The 24,732-nt window shown below is 39.7% G+C and overlaps 1 protein-coding gene across 3 annotated transcripts in view; it reads right to left on the bottom strand.

Moving 5' to 3' along the window:
- sardh (sarcosine dehydrogenase) overlaps positions 1-24,407 on the bottom strand; it is a 38,060-nt gene extending 13,653 nt beyond the window's left edge. The window contains exons 1-12 of one of the 3 annotated variants that reach the window (XR_004896117.1): positions 24,126-24,404; positions 23,010-23,190; positions 22,122-22,258; positions 21,687-21,865; positions 19,090-19,269; positions 18,014-18,137; positions 17,626-17,726; positions 14,041-14,145; positions 8,801-8,930; positions 8,080-8,166; positions 4,752-4,842; positions 4,363-4,504 (exon numbers count right to left, since the gene is read on the bottom strand). Coding sequence is in view for 2 of the 3 variants with exons in the window: in XM_035996339.1 (XP_035852232.1) it covers positions 4,363-4,504; positions 4,752-4,842; positions 8,080-8,166; positions 8,801-8,930; positions 14,041-14,145; positions 17,626-17,726; positions 18,014-18,137; positions 19,090-19,269; positions 21,687-21,865; positions 22,122-22,258; positions 23,010-23,190; positions 24,126-24,150 (1,482 nt within the window). In the remaining variant the exon portion in view is untranslated. Of the gene's footprint in view, positions 1-4,362; positions 4,505-4,751; positions 4,843-8,079; positions 8,167-8,800; positions 8,931-14,040; positions 14,146-17,625; positions 17,727-18,013; positions 18,138-19,089; positions 19,270-21,686; positions 21,866-22,121; positions 22,259-23,009; positions 23,191-24,125 lie in introns of all 3 variants that reach the window. The other 2 variants (XM_031277771.2, XM_035996339.1) reach the window with 2 other exon arrangements.
- Between the last annotated feature and the right edge of the window lie 325 nt (positions 24,408-24,732).

The raw sequence follows: 24,732 nt of genomic DNA, 5'->3' as shown, positions 1-24,732 counted from the left end.
GGAGAAAACGTGTGAGCAGCAGTTTCAGAGATAGCCTGTTTGTGCTCAGAAATAATCTTGTATTGCTTCCTAAAAGTAGACCGTGTCATTGTTTTCACAGGGAAAACGTCCTTGGCTGCTCAAACTCCTTAAGCACCTCTTAGCCATAATACATGGCGTTGTGATTAGAAGCAAGCGCTAGTATCGTGAACAAAAGCTCATTTGAAAATAATAATGTTATTTCTTCTTCACTCTGCCACCCCTTCATTCATCTGAGCCTCTCCAACAGTAGGAAGGCTAGTTGCTAGGTGATGGCCCTCGACGAGTGATTAGCAGGGGTCTAATGAGCTTGCAGCCGAGGGTTGGACCGACCCAGTCTCACAGGGACTGTGCTCTCCTTCGAGCTACAGTCCGTCTACCTGAGAGCAGCTATTTGTGTCTTTTCAGTGCTCTGTACTGTAGCTGGCTAGCATAAAATCTGGTGCCATAATTATCCCAAACATAACCTGATCCTGCACTTGTTATGCAAATTAAAGTATTTTGTGCTGTTGGGAGAAATCTGTAATAGTAAGGAATTAAGTCTTAATGGAACAGAGTTGTACAACAGGATACTAAATCTGCCACAGCTGCCTGAAAATAACACAGCATGCTGATACAATTTATTGAGCCTTTGAAGTGTCAATCATCTTATATGTTTTATTAGTTAAGTGACTTTATTTTTAAGTGCTATTGGTAATGATAATCACTCAGGGAAAGTCAAGGCTATTTACATATTTAAGGCTGAAGTCCCAAATTAGAAACAGTCTATAAATATTTGTGAAGAGAAAGTTTTGCACTGCACTGGAACACAGACGTGAAGCAAAATCTGGCCATGGTTATTTTATGTGCATCACTTGCTTACTGTAACACATGCCTCATCAAACAGCACCAGGATGTGCTGATCAGCAGGGTGAATGTGATAAAACTGCTTTTCTGGAGAGTTGATGTAGATAGTGGTGTACATGTTGCCTGTGTGTGGTCTTTAGAAAAGAAATGTGCAGGTGTTTTGACATGCATTATACGTCACTGTTGTGTTGCTCTTAAGACAGGTGTTTGTTTGATTTTGAAACGTAGGAGTAATAAATTGATTTTGACAGCGGTATTTGCATTATGCTATAAAGTAATGCTCATGGTTTTTGTTTTTCACAGATTTTTTTTATCTGTTCTAAATGTACTTTAAAAGGGATATTTTAAGTAGTTTTAATGCTATTATCAACATGGGAGTGGACAAATATGATTGCTTTATGATTGCAACAATAAAGCAATAACAAATACTATCTAGAATATTCTCCAGAATAACCTTAAAGGTACTGTATGCTTAAAAAATATGCTGAAAGCATAATATGGCAAACTCAAGCCCATCAAGCAACAACAGATGGGCATATTGACCTGAATGTAACTTTACTTGGTAATACAAACACAATGTAGTGTCCTACGTTAACACTTGTAAAGGTTGATTAAATATCCCATTTTTTAAGCAGCTCAACACATGACAATGGACCTGGTGCTTTACAGCAATTGACACATTGTACAAGTACATTGGTCAGCTAAATGTAATTGTGTTTAACCTCACGTGGGAAAATAAAGGCTCTCAAAAACATCCCCTTCTATTAAGTGGGATCATAACAGGGTGATACAAAAAAAAAATATTATATTAAAAATTAAAACAAACAATAAATAAAGTGTAGAGAAACCGTGATGGCTCGGAGAAGGCTATGTGCGACACAAGCCATATGCTTGAGAGGGGGGTCCTGGCAAATCATGTTTCGTGCACTAATAGTGGTCAGTGTGCTGATTTCATGTTCAATGTCCCACTGTCTGGCTACTTGCAGAAAGTACGGCGCATACGTCAGAGAAATGCCTCTCTCCCATCTTCATAACAGTTAAAGCATGCAAGTTCCCACTGTGGGCCCAAGGCCCAAATCACAGAACATGTGTGTGTTAATCGCGCCTTAAAAAGATTTGTGGTGTTAAAAGGAATTTGCGTTAACACGTTAATTTTGACAGCTCTAGTTTAAATTGATTTTAACGTCAGCTGTTAATTATGCATGGTAAGTCCCTTCAAGTATTGAAGTATTTGCCTTTTTAAAAATATATATATATTTTTTTAAATCAGATTTTCACATCTTTGGGCTTTTGAGGTTTTTTATAATATATTTTCCACTTTTTGTGATCAAACTACAACAAGTAAATCTTTCATTATAATTTAAACATTTATTATGAGGACACAAGCTACTGACTTTTTTTTTTATTATTATTATTCATGTCTTTGCTCATTCTGTACAATAGCTTAAATAATGCCCCTCCAGAAATCTGGTTAAATATGCATGAAGGGTGTCAGGGAAGCTAAATAAAAGACGCTGTAAGAAAGCAGTAGGTATGATCTACAAACTACATTGACAACATTGCTAATGCAATTTGTGTGACAGTAATCTGTTCTGAAAGAATGCCTGCACGTGTGAGCGGGGGTAGAAATTGCAACAGCTAAAAGGTAAATGAAGTCTGAAACAGGAAAGCAAGGCTAAGTGGGTCATTAATGCATAAAATATGGTGGCAAGGCCCATTAAGAGTTTGTGCCGGACTTAGGGGAGAAAAGAAGCTGAAAGACATCCGAGACCAGGCTACCGAAGCTAAGTGTATCATTTATAGTCATGTTGGCAAGGATTGCATTAATACACTGCTGCTGGGGATAAGTTACACTGCTAACTTGCTGAGCCTGAATCAGCTTTTTACCTCCAGATCTGAGCAGAAAAGACATGAGGAGACAGAGAGATAAACATTCTGTAAGTACTGAGAGAGATGGTGTCAGAGTATCACCAGTACTTCAAGACAAGCTTGGCAAAATATTCAATGACAGACATGAAAGCACACACAGTTTGTTCTACATTCCTATTTGATTTGTAGCATTAGCAACTCAATTCTCAACTCAATTCTATGTCTACTCCGCACATTCATGCACACATAGATGTTGATGCCTGCCTAGCCTGGGGTTTCAGCGGCATTGTTTATATATTGATTTTGCCACATTAGTGTCTCAATTATCCAATCAGATGCTGCTGTTACAGAGGTCAGCAGAGAAAAATAAACAGCAGCACCTCTTTTTCTCTCACACATAATACAGATTGGAACAAGAACAAAGACCATGGCAACCACAGGAAGAAAGAGAGGGAGAAACAGATATTAAGTATGAATAGTATAAATAGAAGAGGAAATTGTGTTGGGGGAGGATGTAAAAAAAAATAGAACACCAGATGAGAGACATATGAGTTAACGCCGTGTGTGGATGCATGACAAAAAAAAAATCGGAATGAGACGGTGAGGAGAATAACGAGAAAAGAAGTGACTCATACAACCTCTAAAAATATAGGAAGTGATCAAAGATGACTGGTCAGGTTGTATGGCAGTAGAGATGCTCGTTTTTCCATTACATGGTACCTGCTCTACTCTACTCTACTTTTTTGGTTTTCCATTATGAAAAAAAGTCCCTGGTACCTGCTAACAGGTACTTTTTTTAGTATCACCTCCGTCCAGGTTCCAAGCGAGCTGAGCCGATACCAAAAGGTGACGTGAAAACCTGCAGACTACTGATTGGTCAGAGAGAATCGTCACTAATCACTGTGTCATCATTGCTAGCGACAGACGGGGGGTGTCCTGAACAAAACCGCCATTTTTAAATAGTTTAGCCAGCGGTGGGTTTTTTGCTGCCTCCAGCTTCTTTTGAAACAAAATTTGTCTTCTGGCTGTGGTAACAGCCACATGCCGAGAGTCAAAAACAACACACTTTCGACGTTCTGTGTGTGTCGCGTTAGGTCACGGCAGTTTCCTGCGGCGTCGCTATGATGACCAGCCACGCTTGCCTCAGGCATAAGGCGGTACTAAATCTGCAATGGAAAATGGAGGATGGGGTACCGCGGCCGAGTTGAGTCGAGCCGAGTAGAGTAGAGTCGAGCAGGTACCATGTAATGGAAAACGCCATTAGAGAGGTTAACTGGTTTCATCTTTGTTAGGAAACCTTGTCAATATGTGTCCAGAAGGTTTCCCTCACACACTCAGCTATGTTCAAGCCAAAAGGTGTCTGTCTGTCTAAATCCTGAGAGATACACAAACACTTCCTACAGGTTTTCACAGAAAGTAAAAGCCCTGCTTGACTTAACTGAAACTGTTGTTGTGTGTGTATTTAGGACGACAAACAAAAACAAGAAAACTGCATTTGTGGAGTTATTGTGTCTGCTAGTATAAAACGTTATAAAATGAATTCATTATCTGTTCATGGTTGATTGCGTTCCTTTTTTTATAACTAACATTTTTTTTAAACAGCAAAACACTGTTAAACTGCTCATCTACCTGATGGAAAGGGTCCTTCCTCATGTTTCGGCTGGCCAGCGGCTCATCAAAGGGGAACACCACAGAGTAGTTTTTAGCATACGACTCATGGCTCCTCTGTCTGATCCAACGTGTGTTGTCTGTCAGCGAGTTATGGAAACGCCTGAGACAGCAGGGAGAGGAATTCAAAAGATTAATGCTCATTAAAAGTCACAATCATTCAGACTTCATTAAAACTTTATTACTCTGGTTCCTGCTGCCCTTTGATTAAATGCCAAACGGAAACTCAAAACCATGTTCTGCTTTGTAGAGCCTTTGAAAACTTTGAAACTTCCTGTGATCAAATTCACCGCTCAAATACTTTAGTGTTTCACCTCTGTATGTTTTATTACAGTATTAATGTGATGTACCTGATGTCGTAACCATACATATCCTTTTCAGGGCGACCATGTATGATCCAGTGAGCCAGCTCTCTACCACAACCACCTCCCAGCATCATGCCTGACAAAAACACACATCCAACACACAGAAAAAGATAACATGTTAGTAAAGTTTGCAAATAAAAATAAATAAAAAAAAACACAGAAAAAGAAAGGATAATGCAGATATTGTTACGAATACAATTCATAAATCACATTAAACAACTAAATCAAGTTTGACAAATCAATAAATCACTTAACTCATTTATTAAGCAAAAACACTACACTTGCTGCTCTGTCCATTGTTCTTAAATGTGAGGATCTGCTTATCATCTATCTTTACATAGTATTCTAAATTGAATATCTTTGGGTTTTGGTTTAACGATCATTTTCATTATCGATAAGTCAGTATCGCAAATTCCCAGAGCACAAAGTCACATCACTATTTTGGAATGATGATCAAACAAGACAAAAGATGTCACCCTGCACTTCTGACATTTTATAAATGAAATGTTTCAGAGATTAATCAAAGGAAAATAACTAACAAATTGATCGCTAATGAAAATTGTTAGTCGCAGAACAAAAAGTTTGTATCCAATTGTCAGATTACTGGGTGCATTGCACAGGCGCAATAGATGGTAAATAAGTGGGGAAAATCTGAACCCAAAACAGAACCTCTCTCCGCTTCTCACTCACCGATAGGAAGACTGTGAGTATGTCTCATTTGGAGAAGAGTTTCGGTCCTCTGCAGCAGCCTTTATATGTCATATGACCGTAGAGTCATGACAGTACAGAGGACTGTTTGGACCTTTGTTCCATCATTTGACCCTTGCTCACAGCTGCCCCTGAGCAATCTGACCTCATCAGCTGCACCCAACGGCTGCAGCATTCAGGTTGCTTTTTGTTTAACCCGACTAACAAAACAAACACTGACAATTCAATTTTTTATCCATCCGGTCCCAAACCTGGGAGCTTGCGCTGCTCCCTTTTAGCAACCCCCTTCTTGTGTTGTGTTGCTGCTAATTTGCATACATCCTGTGTGTGTGTTGTGTGTGTGCATATAAACACTCTTGCATGTGTTGCGAGCACAACATCAACATGCAGCAACGTGATCAGTGTGTCCTTGCAATCCTTCCTTCATCCCTTCATCTCTCACAGCGTGCCCTCTCTCCTCCAATCCCTCACTACTTCACTCATCTGCAGACACTGTCACTCCGGGCCAAGCCTGGGTGGATGTTTAAATGGATGGATGGATGGGAGCAGGGGTAGAGAGATAGACAAGCTTAATGATTCTTTAAGCCTACCATCACCACCTCTATCCTCCACTGAAGCACATCTGTAAGGGCTCCCGTTGCTATTTGCATCACTGTCTCTATCCTTCCAAAAAGCATCATGCCACTGAACCCAATGGTTTTCTCAGCCTCATTGTGAACTGCCTTAAATACAGGCAATTGTTTGTACCTTATAATGCGATTAAAAGAAAACTCTTCTCGCCATAACACCTGCAAGTGCTCAGTATTGTGATTATGAGCAACATGGTGATACAGTTAAGAGATGCAGCAGTTAAAATCAATTAAAGAACCATAATCATAATAAGTAAATGCACTCAAAGTTCAGCATGATGATTTTGACACTAAGAATAAGTAACTTTAGGTTGCTAGGCAACAAATCCAACTTCTACAATTAAACAGGGTTACCAAAATGAATCCCAGCAAGTAAAACAAAACAACTTGAGGCTTAAAAAAATACTGAGCACTCAGTGATGGATTTTTTAACGTGAATGTGTGGACTTTGACCCTGTGGTTTCTGAATTACCCCGCTTGTCTTGCACTTCCTTGGGCCAAATGAGCTGTGTGAGTTCAAGCGTGTGTATGGGTTTTTGTGTGATAGAGTGAAATGGACAGAGAAGTTTTCCCTTGCCAAAGGGACGAAGAGGCAGGGGGGAAGAAAAGGAGACGGGTGTAGTGAGAGAAGGGAAAAGCATGAGGAAAAGTGGCGATTATCAAGGTCTTGCTTCGATAAAAACTAGGATGTTGTGTTTTGTTTGTGTGTGTATGCTACAGTAAGTTAAAGTGTGTGTGTGCCGGGCAAGAGAAAGGCATTTGGAATATCCTTGCTGTGCATGGCCAGTGGAATATCCTTAATTACGTTACCAGGCGCGATATATTGGTGACGCCATGCCTATTTCAATGAGCTTGGAGGACGAGCGGACAATATTTTATCCACCTCCATTTTTTTTTTTCAAAGTAGAAGAAAAATAAATGTACAATGTGGGTTAAAAAGGACTGAAGCATTATTTTCATTAACATTATTTATTTGTCCATAATGGTTTTGATTAATCAATCTATAAATGACAGAAAATAGTAAAAGAAATTCATTCAAATTTCCAAAAGCCCAAGGTAAGGTCAATCACTTGTTTTGTCTGACCAACAGTCAAACTCTACAAACTCAAAGATATATAAATTACAATGATTTATAGCCAGCAAACCTTCACATTAGAGACACCGGAACCAGCGTATATTTGGCTTTTTTTTTTTCTTTTTTTTTTTAAAAGGACTTAAACGACAAATCATTAAATCAAAACTGTTGCTGATTAACTTTTATTAATAGTATTAAAAAACGTATTGCTTAATCACCTAATATTTTCCACACAATGTAAAATCATAAGCAATACAGGTCTAATGAATAAGGTATGCATGAGATATAAAATAAATCAACAGCTCAGGGACAGCAGTGTGTGAGCTCTTTTTAACCTGACAATGGATAACAAGATACTAACTGACCTATGATCAGGCTGATGGACCGAATGAGTGTCTCATAATAAGTGGTTGAAGAATAAGCGAGCAATGGAGGAGGTGCTCAAGAACAGCAAGGATCAATCAGCAGTTTGCATCCAACGTACAAAAACTAAACTTCTGCAGCAAAAACCAACAGAGAAGGAAGGTCCGTGTGTTCAGTGTGTGTTAAAACCACTGTGTGCTCGATCATTAGAGCTCCACCTCTCTGCCCCTTCCAACCTCTTGTCTTTTCATAAGAACTTTGGAGATTGACCCTGTGGTCTTTCGCTCCTATGCAGATTTTTTTTTCTGTTAATGCTGATGGTGATTACTTTACCCTTTACGCCTCCTCTCTCCATGTTTTTCAGATCGCTGAGACACTCGCATCCCTCCAAGTCTAATGTCAAAGGTAAGCTCATCTATGAGTGAAGTAATGGAGGGACTTTGCCTTGAGAGTGTCCACACAGATTGGCTAAGGCTTTCCTTTTTCTTTTCTTTCTTTTAAAGTCTCCCCCCGTTCTTCCCATCGCTGCAGCACTTACCGGCACTATTGAAGCCACAGCCCAAGTAGAAACCTCTGACCTCTGGGGCTTCTCCCATCAGCGGCTTGTGGTCGGCTGTGAATGATTCTGAAAACAGTCAGACCAACTTTGTAGATAAAAGTGTCAACAAATGTAAGATAGACAAACTCACCACAGACGATCAGTGTGGTATACTTATCATGTAAACACAACACTTGAAGTGAAACAAAAGCCAACCTTAAAGTGAGGGTCACGGCCGAGGAGATGTTCTGCAGCAACTCTGTTGAAATCCTCATTTGTATCTCCATTTTATCAGAGCTTCCTCTCCTGCTGAGCTCTGTCTTTCTTGACATTAAGTTTTTTTTTCCCATCATAATTTGTTTCCATTTCTTACATTCTGTTCTTCTCTGCCATCCTCTACATTGCAGCTCTTCTTTCTTTACATGTTGTTTCTTTCTCTCTTTTCATCTCTATTAACATCTCCAATTCTACTTTTCTCACGTTTCTGTCTCTCAGATTTCAATCCATTTCTCTTTTTTTCTCTTACTCTGGTCATTCATCTCTACATGTGTGTGTATTTGTGTATATAATATGTTTCAGGAGTCCCTTGTTTCACTTGTTTCTCTCCAAACCGCTGGTTATAAAACATTTGCAAGAAGGGCTTGCAGGATTTTCATGAAAAGTGATGGTTCTGTGGAACCAGTGTGTGTGCATGTATGTTTGTTTATGGGTTTGTGTGTACCTGGTCCACAGACAGTGGACTTAATGCCAGTCTGCTCCAGAACAGGAACTCTGTTGATTGCACCTTCAATATGTTGCATGAATACATCCCAGTCCAGGTCAAACAGGCTAAAGGCAAACTTATCAGACACCTAGGTAAAATAAAAACACACAGCAGAAATGTATGAGAGGACTTGGTTTTCTAATACTGGCAAAACACAAGTGTGCCATTTTTAACAGTGGCTGTTTTCAGCTTTTGCACATTTACTTTTATGTTCCAAGTAAATTACGTATTCTGCTGCAAGAACACATTGATCTTGGTAGACAGGTGCCCTGACAAGGGGCAGATCTCCCATTGAGAAAAAAAATGAAAGGAAGAATTAAGGGAAAATGCAAGTCCCCACAAAGACTAAATATGTATAATTTACAGAATGCTTGTGTAGATAGCTTGTGCATCGTTCCCAAAAATCAACAATGCGTAAATTGTGCATTTATGCATTGTTGATTTTTGAGAACGGATGAATTCCAGGATTATTTTCAAAAACCTGGCCACTTGGTGGCAGCAAAAACAAGCTGTGAACACAACTTTGGCAGATCATCGATACAACAAACTTGTTAGCAGTTATAAAGCATAATTCAATTGGATTCAATATACGTCTGATAGTCATCTTTAAGCTCTGCTTTTAATCTCTACCAACACCTGAGGGAAAATTCTCTGTAAGTTCATCACAACGAGCCACCCCTTTCACATCATTTTACACTGTCACTGTGTGTGTCACAATGATTATGTCCACTTAAAAAGCTATATATAAATACTAAAAATACTGAGCTCTGACTATTTTGTTTGTAATTCCCCACAAAATGAATCTACACTACTGCAGTGAATTGTTGGATGACCAATGTTGGTGCACCACCTCAAAGCCAATGGCATCAAGGCTGATATGCTCTCCTTTTCTTTCCTTATCACTGTTGACAAGAACACTGCGACTTAAGCGTGTAGACTGCCAACTGTGTGAGTAAGTCACACTCACTGCAGCCACAGCACAATCCTGTAGCATCTGTTAAATCGACTCTTTTACCAGGGAATCAACATCTGTCAAATCCCTCTCAGTTCCCTGTCCAAGCATTTAATTTGCTTCCATCTGGACCTCTGCAACTCCCTCCTTGTCAGCCGGGCCAAAATGGAGCCTTTAGCTCCTACAACCTATGCCGATCAGAGCCAACCGACTTGCCTTAGAATTCTCCCCGCCTACACTAATCTGACTGACTCAGGGTGCACAAATTGAAAAGTCCAGCACGCCAGCTGGTGCAGCAATTTTATCATGCATTTCTCCCTCTACTCACTGATCTGGTCATCCCCTTCACCTGAACTTCTGCTCCTCAGTCTCTTACTTTCAGAGGGTGACTGCATGCTCTCCTGAGTCACTGCAGACATATCACAGTGAATAACACCATCAACTTACAGCCTAAAATGTTAAATATAAGTGATTCTGGTTTCTTTAAGTGCTCCCAAGTGTTAAGGGAGGAAAACGTTCATATGGCTTTACAATTAGCCTCAGCGGTGACACTTTCAGTTTTGATTAAGACTTGAACGTCACAGGAAAGTGTGAGCTGACGGTAGCTTCTTTCATGTGAACAAAGAGGTTCTGCATTATTTCCGAGCACTGACACTCAACCGGATATCTGAGGAGCAGTGTTCTTTGTCCTAGACACCTCACTAGACTCTCAATCCCTCACAAGCCAGTCGATCCTGCGCATCTTCACTTAGTAGGCATCCTCTATTATCTCCGCTAATTCTCCTTTCGGTATCTCCTCTTTCTTCCTCCATTCGCCTCAAGACATCAAAGCATCGCTCAGCTGCAGAACGAGAACAAAAGAAGCTGCTTCTACACAAAGAAATCCTCTAAAATGTAAAAAGCACTGAGGAGTCTGTAGACAAGCAGGCAGCCAGCCGGAAAGACAGAAAGTAATGAAGTCAGTATTATTAGTGTCATGAAAATATCCCGTCTGGAGCATTTCACAAAAACTCAGACTTAATATTGTTCTATTCTTGACGGTTTTTGAGCTTAATAACTCTTATGAAAGACTAAGAGATATATTTGTTTTAACTTGTTTTAAGTCTTTACTTATGAATGGCATGGATCAAGAACTGCATTACATTGTAAGAACACATATTTAAATTAATAAATCAAACAGGAATGCATGAACAGTGAAAAGGTATGTGTAGAACACCAGCACAGGAAAAGGCAAAGATGCCTGCCCCCAAACCTGCCAGCCTACTTAAAGCAGCCATATTATGCTCATTTTCAGGTTCATAATTGTATTTTAAGGTTGTACCAGAATAGGTTTACATGGTTTCATTTTCAAAAAAACACCATATTTTTATTGTACTGCACCGCTCTCTCTCACTGCTGCAGATCCTCTTTTCAGCTGGTCTCTGTTTTAGCTACAGAGTGAGACCTCTTTTCTTCTTCTTCTGTACTATCTTTGATTGCACTCGCACATGTGCAGTAGCTCAGATGTAGATCATGTCAGCTAGCTAGCTCCATAGACAGTAAAAGACAGGCTGTTTCTACAACTTCGGTCAGTTACAAGTCAGGATTAGCTGGGAGACTTCTAAATGAGGGCGCACATGTAAGTAGTTCTTTTGTAGATTATGGTGAACTTGTGTGTGTTGTAGCAGTGCTTTGTTATTGAGAATGAGGTAGCATGCTAGCGTTAGCATTAGCATGCTACGAGCTAATGGTTGCGGTTAGCCTGCTCGTTTCGGCTTGTGACGTCACAAGCCGTGCCAATTTTGAACAGCTCACCCAGAGACTGAAGGCAGGACACATTCAGAAACCGTATCTCACTCAAAACAGCATGGATGGATTTTTTTCAAAGTTTGTATGTGTGTGGAAGCACCAGAGACACAAAATAACACCCCAAATCCCAGAAAAAGTGATTTTTTCATAATATGGGCACTTTAACAAACAGCTCTGAGAGAAAGTACACATCCATTAAGACCAAGACCACCTGTTGATTTAATGCTTTTATAAGGATCATTCTCCAAACTCAACCACCCCTTTAAAGAGTTAGTCTGTGCATAAAAGAACGGCCTGTACGATTACTTTTTAGAGTTACCAAAGAGTTGTTTGAATAATTTCCCCTCATCTTCACAGCCTTAAGTCATGTCTGTCTTTTACAGAAATGCTTCGGTTTTTATGTTCCAATAAAAGCAATTTACCCAACAGTGGAGATAAGAATATAAGGTTTGTGGGTGGTGCTAAAAGGACAGCTATGAGGTCATTAAAATCAATGAGTCTATCTCCTTTTATTAGCATATCATACGCTCCAATCTGCCTATTAGAAATGAGATATTCACCATGGATGACAACACAAAATATTTTTTGATAGCTTACCTTAATGAGTCTGTTTTTCTATAAAAAACCTTTTTATTGAAAAAACAAACTTTTCAAAAGCAAATTGATACCGAGCCCCGCCCAGAGTACCGACCAAAAAACACTGAAACCCTAGACCCTGTCATTAGTGTGGAAAAACACTCATGAATTTATTTTATGCATCTCTTTCTATTCAGTGTAACAACCTTGCTTCAATGCACCACTAGAAACAGTGTATACAGTACACTGTTTGTTGCATGACTTGCAATGTTGCTTGCAATTTGCAACGAAAAGTTTGATATTTTGGGAAATACGCTTATCACTTTCTTGTGGCAAGTTGGATTAGATGAGTGATCTCGTGTCCAGCACACAACTCCCCCCATAAACCACAATTTATCGCTGCTACATTTCTCTTCATGTACAAACAACATACACCGTGTAAATAAGTCAGCTTTGAAATATATGGTAATGGTAGGCATATAGTTTTTACCTTGGAACAGAGCCAGGCTAGCGCTTTCCCCCGCCTCTAAGATAACAACACATCCTGAGTCCGGCTCCACAAATTGTTCAAAACTTGGGAAAATACGCTTATTCGCTTTCTTGTCAAGAGTTAGATAGGAGGTTTAGTAAAACTTGTGTTTCTCAAGTTTGTACTCTTGTAGTCTTTATGCTAAGCTAGGCTAGCTGTCTCCTGGCTACAGACATGCAGGGCTCTCAAGTTTTGAAGACAGGCAAGAGTGACATTCCCCCCAAAAGGGGGGGCGGGTTGAACGGGTCGCGGGAATGGGGGTGTTTCATTAATAATATTATTATTAGTGTTTTTGTTGTTATTAATAATTGCTCAGACTTTCAGAAGAAAAGATTTGACACATGGCACAATTCAACCAAGATACCAATACAAAGTATTTATTCAATTTCCCCGTGCGTGCGTGCGCGCGCGCGTGCGTGCGTGAGAGAGTGAGAGAGAGATTATGACTGGTGTTTATTGTGTTTGTTGCCTTTTTGGACTCTATCATTTGTGGTGTTGGCTCCCATTTGAAAGAGTTGGGCTCAATCCCGGCCATTTTGAGGGTCATGATTGAGGACAACATCCCGTCCAGAGACAAGCTGTTTCGGGTTGAGGTTTTGTTCAAACTGACCATCGAAAATACCCTCTCGGCATCAGCATTAGAATGTGGAAGCACTAAAACCAAGGCTGCGATCTTTGATAACCTCCCAAATTGGTTCAAGCCAAACAGGAGATGACTTACTCTGTGCTCAAAGTGATGCTCGGAGCTCCAGTGGTTTCCTCTGTGGGTGAACAAAACTTTCCGGAAGATGTTGTAGCAGAATCACGTTAACAATTCCAGGATATGCTTTTTTTTTTTCCATTGGATGTTGCGTTAAATCTTACCCAGATACAATAATGCTATTTTCTGATTGGCTATTGTGTAGCCCCTCTCTTTTTTTTGATTGGCTGATGAGTGGCAGGCTCGACTAAGAACTCCAGGGGAGACGCGCTTGATTCCTGCCGGTTCCATAGTGAGAGCGGCGCGGCCAGAGAAATTTTGGGCACTGCGGCATCTTAAATATATTATAAATAGTTTTTCCGCGTGAGAAATACAAAGTGTGGCGGGAGTGCGTGACAAAAGATCGAAATGAGTGACTGTCACGCTCAATGCGTGACACTTGAGAGCCCTGAGACATGTGAGTGGTATCAATCTTCTCATCTAACTCTTGTCAAGAATTCAAAGAAGTCTTTACTCTAAATTTTGCTGATTACACTTTTATTTATTTTTACTTAAGCAAAGTTTTGAATGCAGGACTTTTACTTCAGTAAAGGACCTGAATACCTTCAAACACACAGTTTAATCAGTTCTGTTAAAAGTTCTGTCAAGCTTACCTCATCCCAGAAGATGGGGTTGTGTTCATAACCCCCCACAGACAGGGCGTCACCTTGGAGGCGCAGGTACACTGATGCATCATGGTCCCTGACATTTGGCATGTTCTGCAAAAGAGTGAAAATTAAAGTGGAAGTATTCAAAACACAAATTAGTCTAAACACACCGTGTTTCAGTGACAAAATGAGCAGATTCATATTAATATTAAGCTAAGAAATTAATTACTTTGTTTGATTGGCAGCTAGAACTGTAACATCTTCATCCATAATAACAAGACACAAAGAAAAGCAAGTCGATGCCAATATATTTGAAGTTGTGCCAGCAAATGCTGGGTATTTTTTTTTTTTTACTAGATAATGGACTGAAATTATAATACAACTTTAAAAAAATGTTTTAAAATAAAACATTCTTGGTTGATTTTATGTCAATCTGTTCTAACTAATTGACTACTTATTTCGGCATAACTTTGCTTATTGCAAGTAAAACAAAACAAATAAATGGGGAAGATTTGCTGAAACCAAAACAAAAACATTACCATGTTGTTTACCTCGTATTAAAAAGAAAATTTTTCCTTTACTTCACCCAGATTCTCACATAGTATTTAGTGCTTTTTGGAAGCATACATATGGAAAAGGTTATACAATATGGGACATACAAATCATAAAAATCTTTACAGCACCAGTGACTAACACCATGACAAACCATAGAGTTTCTTTGTGTATGGTATGGCAGCTACTGACACACCATGAAATCTTCTTTTAAAAACAGCACGGAGAAGCATCCATCCCCTTGAGTCTAAGCATATATTCTTGTGGAAGTGTCTAATGAATAGTTACACTTTAAGTATGTTGTGGCATTTGTATTCATGCTGTCATTGAGGCTTTTTATTCCAAAGTCAATTGCCTCTCTGGGTACAAAACCAAAATACCAGTGAACAAGCTGACATTTGGAAACAGTGCACTACATACTGTATAATAACAGCCAAACTGCTCCTTTCCTCTCTCTTCTGTGCCAAGTCAGGCAGTGAACTCCATGTGAACAACACTGGACTTTCACACACTCTGTCCTGTACTATCAGCAAGCGTTTTAAATGTAAACCCACTGCAGCCTCTCAGGACAAAAACACATCTTTTCACACACACACACAGACATTTGGTCAGCATGAGATGTTTGACCTGACAAGTTGCACACCCTGGTTAGAACAAATTTCCTGATGGCATCCAAATGTACGAGTGTGTCATGTCTGTGTACATGATGTAGCAGTAATGCTGGTTAAGCTGCTCTTAAATTACATAGCACAGAGACAGCCCCCCTAAAACCACCGGCCTGTAGAGGATGAGCACAGTTATCCATGTCTACACTAACTAAAACTAACACACACGAGAATCACAATCACAGTTAACAGTGGATTGTGTACACAAGCCATGTCAGACATGTTATATCTGTGTAGAGGCCTCCCCAATACCCCCCCCAAATACACACATTATCAGAATTAAAGGATACAAACAAAACAATCTCCCCTTGTTTCTTACACAAACAAGTACACACACACATCTCATTCCAAAACTCACTAACTCACTCTGGACCTTTCCAGGTGGAAATATATAATGTCACAGTGCCCCCTGCTGGTCATACAGACTTAATACAGACAGATGAAAGAATTTTTAAGTTACAGTAGTCATTTCTATGAAGATGCCTGAAGAGTGAATTATAAATAATGTACAATGTAATGTAAGACTTTAAACATTCCTAATAAATTGTGATATTGCACAATAATTGTCAATGTAATTGACATTGTAATAGTGGCATTGATTCCTCTGCCCCTTGTTTTACGAGGGTTAAAAAGTTGTTAGAAACACCATGCTGCTTTAAGTTATCTTAAAATGAAATTAACAACTACCAAGCCATATTCTGAAAAAGGCTGCTACATTAACATTATAATACAAGCTCTAAAACTTTAATGCTTGCTTAAAAGAACATTTCTGGGAATAAAAAGGGCAAAAAATAAATAATACTATAAACCTTATGTGTAATGTTAAGGTTACAGAAAAGCTGTGTATTTCAACAAGATGGAAAACAGGAGATTACAACTAAATCTAAGTCCACACACACTACAGTACATAGACAAAGTATGTTGTATCAATACTAAAATGCACAACAGCTCACTTGGTAGAGTTAATGAAATGCACTGTACAGATTCTATAATAAACCCATACTGAACTATACACAAACACAAGTAGCATAAATACTTGTTGGGACTGTGTTTGGGCAAGCATGATTTAGAAGACATCACCTATCAAGTCTGTACTACAGAGGGTATGTTGCATCTCCATTAACATACCTTGCCTCTGTATGAGCCACAGAAACAAATGACAAAAATAGGGCTTTTATAACAGGGGGCCTCTTTATTAGATTAGATTAGATTAGATTAGATTCAACTTTATTGTTTTTGCACAAGTAAGGACAACCAGTACAATACAGTTTAACATCTAACCAGTAGTGCAATCATTAAAAGTGCTTTTTCTTTATAGCAGTGCTTAAAAAAAGACATAAAATACAGAATGCAGTATGATCATGTTAGTCCATTATTAAAGTGCATTATCTCTCTGTATTGACAACAATACAGGATTAGAGTTTAGATTCTCGGCCCAAGCCCGAGTCCGACCCGAGCCCGACACGACCTCGGGTCGGGCTCGGGCCGTTATTTCCGCCACTATCCTCAGGCCGGGCCGGACCCTTGATCAAGCATTTTTTTTTTTTTTTTTATCCATTACCTATTTAGCCTAATTGGGTAGGGAGAAAGCTATGCCATAATCAGAACTATTATAAATATGTATATATAAGCTATATAAAAGTAACAAATGTGTACAAAATTTAGGCTGCAGTTACAAAATGCAGCACTTCATGCGCGGAGTCTCCTCCTCTCGCACGCATCACACCGGGCCTGCTGTGCTGTATTGTGTATCTTAAGTGCAACATGGAGCTTGAAGATGTAAAGAAAAAAATAAAAAAACAGGATAATTACCTTTGAGCAAGTGTGGAGGAAAGTCAGAGGTATGGAAGCAGTTTAAACAAGTCGTGGGCAGTGACAACAATATGTTGTTCGTCATTGTTTCTTTTTTTTACGTTTCTTCATTCAGATCCATTTGCGATCTGTTCCATTCTGAATAAACAAACAGCGCAGTTTACAGGCTTCGTCCTTGTTACATTATTCTAAACAGATTTCTGCAGTTCAAACAACTCTGAATTGTAGTTGAGAACGTCAGTTATAACGGCCCACGTATTAAAAAAGTGTTGGGTTTAAAATCGGGCTCGGGCTCATAATTACAGTTAATGTGTCGGGCCGGGCCGGTCTCGGATGCAACGTGCTCGGGCTCAGGTAGGTTCGGGCTTGATTTTTTGGGCCGATCTAAGCTCTATACAGGATACGATGCTCCAAAAGCCATAAAATCATGGCCATCATGCCTGCTGTTTGCTGGCATACTATTAGGGCATACAGAACAGCGTCCAATGGTTGATTTTATTTTTAGTATACTATATCATGAACCACAGTCAAGCTGCTCTGATATGACACATGGAGGTCCTACCTGTATGCCTTCAATTCTCTCGGTCACCACATAGGCATGATGCATCGCGATAAGAGGCACCTTGACTCCAGCCATTTCCCCCAGCTTGGTGGCCCACACGCCTGCATGTAACACACAGAGACAAAAATGTCATAAAATGCCACCTCTAAATCTAGACATGCAATTTGGGCAAAAATACCTGTAAATAGCACTAAATTGCTACTTTTGCATCACGTATCAAACCACTTTGCAATCTCACTTTTACATGGCACATTTGCTTTAGCAGGGAGTTACATCAAGAATGCCTGAACAATGTTAATTTTGTATGTCAAAGTTGGTCCAAACACTTTTAATCTGTGGGTTTGTTGTCTTCGGGATGATTAGTTAGCTGATCTTGTCTGAATCTCACCTGCACAGTTCACCAAACAAGGTGTCTCAATGGTCCCATGAGGGGTCTCTACTGCCTTCACCCTCTTCATACCGAAGTCATCTGTCTGCACTTGGATACCAGTCACAGGGCAGTTCTCGATCACCTGATTTAAAGAGGACAGTGTGTCATTTACATGCAACATAAAGAAATGTATATGCTCTGCTCAACCCATGCAGGAATCCCTATTTGTAATAAACAGATGAGTTGTAGAGTAAATTAAACAAATAAGAGCCGTTCTAAGGTTCTCCGCTGCTGCCCTGATGGCAGTAGGGGTTCAGTCTACTGAATCAATCACTCTCTCACTCTCCACAATTTTGCTGTACCTCATAATCCTATTCATATATTCATAATTCCTTATATATTACCAGACAGTAAAGTAATGTACAATGACCACATTGTTTCAGTGGTTTTAAGTTGCTTTGCCATTGTAAGGCTAATAAGTAAGGTAGGGATTGTGATATCACTGTTTCAGAAAAAAATATCTGTAACTTTGTTCTAATTTTTAGAACAGTATTTTTGGATCCGATAGCCTGAGCTTAGCCTGCTCTCTGGCAGCTGTGCAGTCTCAGTTACCATGGTGATCTACCTAAAAAGAAGCAACCTTCATGAGGCCAAAAAGTCAGACTAAAGCGTCAGACTTTACCCACCTTTTGTTTCAAATGCACTGTGAAAGCACTGACCATCATAAATACGCAGGTCTTACATAGGTTTTGGCTCAGTTTAAAAAGTATGGTGTTGTGTGTTACATTTAATATCACTGCCATTCAATATGTCTTTTGCTCGAAACAGCAATTCATTTTTAGCTGTTCAAAAACTGGTGACATGGCTATCTACACTGAATTCTCTTGTTCAGATATGGGTGCTATTTTAAAGCTACGTTTAGACAGAAACGATCTGAAGAGAAAACGCAAAAGTGGCATTGCGTTCTCACTTTTTATTCCGCGTTTAGACAAGCGTTTTGGGGGGGGGGATCTGCGTGCATATGGTGACGCAAAAGTGTGTGAAATTCGATGTATGCACACCAGGCGGCTAGGTGGTAGTGTGAAGCACATTACCGTGGCTCCCCTGGCGGTGGCAGCTCTGGTCAGGGTGGTACAGGTGCCTGCTGGGTCCATGGTGCCATCTTTTGGTACATACAGGGTTCCATACAGATCATCAACATTCATCAGAGGATAGAGGTCTTTGGTCTCCGCAGGTGACAGGACATGGGACTCGATACCATAAACTTTACCCAGCTACAAATAAGGGGAGATAGCATGTTTTATTGGTTATGGTCTTGCCTGAGAGGGATTCTTTCTGTTTAAAGATGATCACTTTTATTCTACATCAAATGAGAGAATTAGTTACCTAATCATTAATCAGGTTTACGTGAGGATTGTTGATTTGAACAATTTTAGTGCTTTTTCATGTCTGGATCAGTTTCACCCCGTCCATTGGTTAGGTGAAGGTTAGGTTAAGTGAACTTCGAACCATGAACACACATGTGCCACGATGGTGTTGAGCAATAAAAAAACAAATATTTTGCTTTTTTAGGGCCCTGAGGAGTTGTTGCAGTAGCTGTAAATCTGAATTACCCCATTAACATGCAATTCTTAAAAAAACTGCTAATTTACTAGTGGGAGCCCGAGGTGCACGTACGTATTAAGTCTTTATCAGGAATTGTACTTTGGTAATTTTGAAAAATGGGGTCTTTACCTCAATAATACAATTATTTATGAGCAAGAAAAGTCAGATTGTTACAATCGTTTACATGCACTGTAGCAGCCTGGTTATTGTAAAACCTGTGTTTACATGCAGCAGACCAGCCCAGTAGTCATACTCATCTTCTACCTACACTTATTTTTGCTTTTTCTTGTAGCACAAATGTGTATGAATTTTACAAAAACTTATTTGTTTAGCTGATTTATTTCAACTTCTAGAACTAAATTATTTTTAATACAATGCATGTGTGCTGATCCTCAGTGACTACGTTTCCATGCACATAATATTCCGTTTTTTCGCCCTTATTCCGAAAAAGACGAAGACGAAGCTCAAGACTAACAGTGAAAAGAACAATATTTTTATATATTTTTTTATTAATGCCTCTGCCCGGGTCCGATTTTTCCCGCAAAGTCACAGAATGATTTGCGGCAGGTAGACGGCGCTACAGAGCACACAATCTGACGGGTCACAGATTTCATTGTAACACTAGAAAAGCCTCCATTAGTGTATACAGCCAGTGGAGCCAGGTAAAAGGAAGTAGGAGATTTCTTTATATAGGCCAAATGTTATTTTAATGTTATTTTAGAAGTTATCTGTTGTAGTTATGGCTGATACCGGGGCAAGACCATCACAGAAAAGAAGGAAATTAAATGAAGCTAAAAGCTTAAAGGGAAAGTGAAAGACAACGGGCGATAACGTGAGTCAGCTTCGGTCGGGCTTTTAACAGATGGAGACAACTACGGGATTGTAAATGATTCAAAAATGTCCCCGAATTGGCCCTCAGGTAACTAATATGTATATTTCATTAATAAAATAACTTCACAATGCGCAATTGGGTTGTATGTCAGTAGCCAACATTAAATTAACGTTACGTCCCTCTTCCATTTAGCGCGGACGTTTTATTCCTTTTAGTCCATGTTTGTGTTGACCTACTATTTTCTTTTCCCTTGTCCAACTGTACTTGTGTAAAGGGTCCTTGGGTTTCATGAAATGCGCTATATTAATCTAAGTTATTATTACGTTGGTTGTTACAACAATCTCTTAATGCTTTGGCTCATGACACAGTGACATTGATACCGGGTTTTGCTCACGATACATCTAAAGTAGGCAAAATTACCGTATGCAACACTTGAAATGCAACGATGCATCTGTAACTTATACTATTATTGTAAATGAATGATTTTCTGGTTGATCAAAACATTCATCGCGACTATATGACCTCCCGGGAATGCTAACTCAGTACTATACAGTGGGCAATACAGCACCGTAAAGAAAAGACCCTTTACGACAACAGGTGTGGTAAAAACACTACCGCTTTGGTCCAATCAACACAAACTGAAAAGTTACATATAGCAACTTTAAAGTGCTCATATTATGCTCATTTTCAGGTTCATAATTGTATTTAGAGGTTATATCAGAATAGGTTTACATGGTTTAATTTTCAAAATACACTATATTTTTGTCGTACTGCACATTGCTGCAGCTCCTCTTTTCACCCTGTGTGTGGGGTAGCTCTCCATTTTAGCTACAGAGTGAGACATCTTACTTCTGTTCCATCTTTGTTGGGAGTCGCACATGCACAGTACCTAGGTAAGCACTACAAGCCGGTCAGAAGCAACTCACAAGAGTTTGGGGGCGTGCCACGCTAGCAGCTAGGCGAGCATTATAATGTGTGTTACAAAGTGACACACGTTCGTCACGGAAGTAAAGGCTGGACTACAATAGAGCTGTTTGGAGCAGTTTGTCAACAGTGTTTTCTGTTGGAGATGGTAAGTGCCTTTGGGGTGGACTTTGGACTTTTTCACTTTGTAAACCTTTAACATGCACAAAAAAGATATATAACACAATGAAAGAAAGGGAAATAGTAAGGAGAATAATATGAGCACTTTAAGTATTAATGCAATGATGTTTTCCTCACAGTGGCCATAAAACAAGCAATCTGGATTCTTACCGACATGAGGCGCTTGTACTCGTCCAGCCTCTGCTTGTTGGAGGCGATGAAGAGTCCTCCATTCTGGATCCAGCCTGTGTGAAGACCCGTCTCTTCCTCCAGGTCTTTGCTGATCACATTCCTGGTGTGGGCCAAGAGCTCTACCTCAACGTCACTGGGACGGAGCTGCCACAACAGACCTAGTAAACAGACACGCACATTAGAAGATTTACTAAAATTGTTTTTTTTGTAGACAGGAATACATGCACAGTGTGCAGATGAACATACAAACACACAACTGGGAGAACTTTATCTGCAGAGACCTTAAGACTTGAAGTACAGGAGAAAGAAAAGGTAGGTAAATATGTAAAGAGTAAGAGTAAGCTTGGATGGCTGAACAGTATCAGTAATAGTTCATACTCCTTACACCTGTCCATATTCTATATGGTTTGTTACCTGCAGTGTGCCAGGTGGTGCCAGCAGTCAGTCTGTCTCTCTCCAGCAGAACTACGTTGGTCATCCCCATTTTAGCCAGGTGGTAGATGGTCTGACAGCCCAAACTGCCTCCTCCGATCACCACCACATCCGCTGACCTGAGACAGGTGGCAGACAGGTAAGCTGAGAACATGACCTTTAAAATGGGATGACGATGCCACTTAAAACTCAGCAGCACTATTCACTGAATCAAACCATGTCAAATGAAAGCTGCTTTCAGTTACTTGAAGTAATAGTTTGACATTTTTGGAAATACAAACGTTTGCTTTGTTGTCGAGAGTTAGAGGACAAGATCAGGGGCGTAGCACAAAATTCTGGGCCCTGTAGAAAAGCATTTTCTATGGGCCCCTCCCCACATCCACAGCTATTCATTCTAGCATCTTTTTGGGCCATCCTCACATGAGGGTACTCAGTCCGAGAGTGATTCTTCTCCACAAGAAAGTAAATAAACATATTTCCCCAAATATCAACCTATGGCTTTAAAGCTTTTTTTCTACCTTGAGTGTTGAGAAGTGTTGTGGAAAGTGTTTTATTATTGAGCAGATTATTTTACATATTTTTAAAACTGACAATCAAATGTCTTTGTTTTCAGACCTTTTCCAGACCTGAGGGATCTATAGAGCAGAGGTCATCATGATCATTATTCCTCCATCATCTGGTCTATAATGTATTGATCATTGCACAACCCCTCTACCCAGCTATGTGCATATTCTTCATGCTAAATCATCTTATCATGATGTAAGAATTCAAACAGAAGCTGGTCTTGAATTGCAAAAACTACTGGAAGTAAATAGTCACTTTTACAGCACATATTACAGTAAACACTATTCATCCATCCATCAAGCTAACCTGGGTAAAGGTTTAGTAGGTCCAGAGGAGGCTCCATCCTCTTGTTTGAGTGTCTTATCGTAGGGAACACTTTTTTCCTTGGTGGGCTCTGAGCTATAGGACCAAGCGGTTGTCCGGCTCAAGGGAGAGAGAGGAGGCCGCACAACCCGCCGAACTGCTCTCCCAAGGAAGGCCATAGCCCCTGTAGTCAGTCAGTGGACACAAAGGGACAGAGTGATGCTGCAGAAACATATGTGGATACTATTGTGCAGAATATTTAACGTCAGAGTAAAGTCATGTATAGTGCAACCTATGAATCTGTTTTAAAGTTATTTACAAAAAATTTTTTCTAAATTGCATGGCATCATAACAGATGACATGACACACACGTATACAGTATGCTGTATCTGATTGCGGAGTATGCAGAAGATATTCCACACTTATTTATAGTAATTGAAAAGTCATATCCAAAGTGTGTATCATAACACCAAATAGATTGTGCATTTTACATGGTGGAAAGGTTAAATAAATGTTGGGTAAAGAGGTTGTTGAAAATAATGTTATAAAACTCTTTTTGATTAGTGTAGATTTCTATCACCAATGTCAAAAGTCTGCAGCTCACAAAATTGTCCGCATATTTTGACTTGGGTTTGGTAACAGGTTTAAACAGGTTTTGGGTGTAATTGACATGGTAGGCCTACACAAAGGTAGGTGCGGACTTTAACCGTACACACAAGTGCTCATTTATCAATGGGCCTTACTTTAACGTTACTTCAAACTTATGCAACCTCCAAAAGTCTCGCATTGCCAGACCTAGCCATATGAGATTTTGAAAAAAAGCGCAACAAACTTTAAATTGGCTGCTTGTGCAACAGCGGTCCGTGCACTGTCAAGTTTCAATAGCATTTGTTAACACGTGACGCTTATATTGTACTTGAGAATAAACAATAACACATTAGCACATAAAAGTGCATAACAGAACAAACCCATTGAGTAGACTGCATGCACTAACGGTACATGTAAACGCCACAGCCCACAATAACAACAGCATGATGAAGCAGAGCAAGCGGTAACGTGGCATAAATGCTGCCATGTGGTATCACACCAAGCATTGAATTCAAAACAACGTTACCAAACCTGCAAGTTCCAGCATGCAGTACATTTGTTGCACGAGAGCAGTTCGGTTTCCACATGCGCACTTACACTCGGTTCCGCCTCTTACAGACTGTCCCGGAAAATACACTCGATGCAAGTTCTAAAAAAGGTGGAGAAAAAAAACACAGTTTGCAGAAAGACAGGATTTGCGTCGCGAAAATGGCCGAATACTTGTGTATAGCAGAGACAGACAGCGGTTAAGTGAAATGTGGCAGGGGAGCTGCAGTTGTAGTTCCTATCTTGAATCCTCCCCTCCAGTCTCTCAAGCATACAATTTGGTATCCACCCAGACATTTGGTTAGTCAAATCAGGACACAAATGCAAATCAGTTGCAACGAATTGACTACACAAATCAAGCACATTTCAGATTGCTAATTAATCAAACCCTACAGAAATTATGATATAACAGAAACCAATTGGCAACATATAGGCCTACCTTTAAATGTCAAACTGTAGCCTAGAATACATTTAGAAGTGGTCAGCAAAAAGCTAAAATATACAAATGGACCTGAAACCTTGCAGCGGTATAGTCTATACAAAATGTGTTTTGGTTTTCTTCTGTTTTATTTTACCTTTGTATAATTAAAGT

Source organism: Sander lucioperca, chromosome 1 (assembly GCF_008315115.2).
Source record: "Sander lucioperca isolate FBNREF2018 chromosome 1, SLUC_FBN_1.2, whole genome shotgun sequence".
NCBI classification, from domain to species: domain Eukaryota; kingdom Metazoa; phylum Chordata; class Actinopteri; order Perciformes; family Percidae; genus Sander; species Sander lucioperca.
This window is presented reverse-complemented; position numbering and strand designations above follow the sequence as displayed.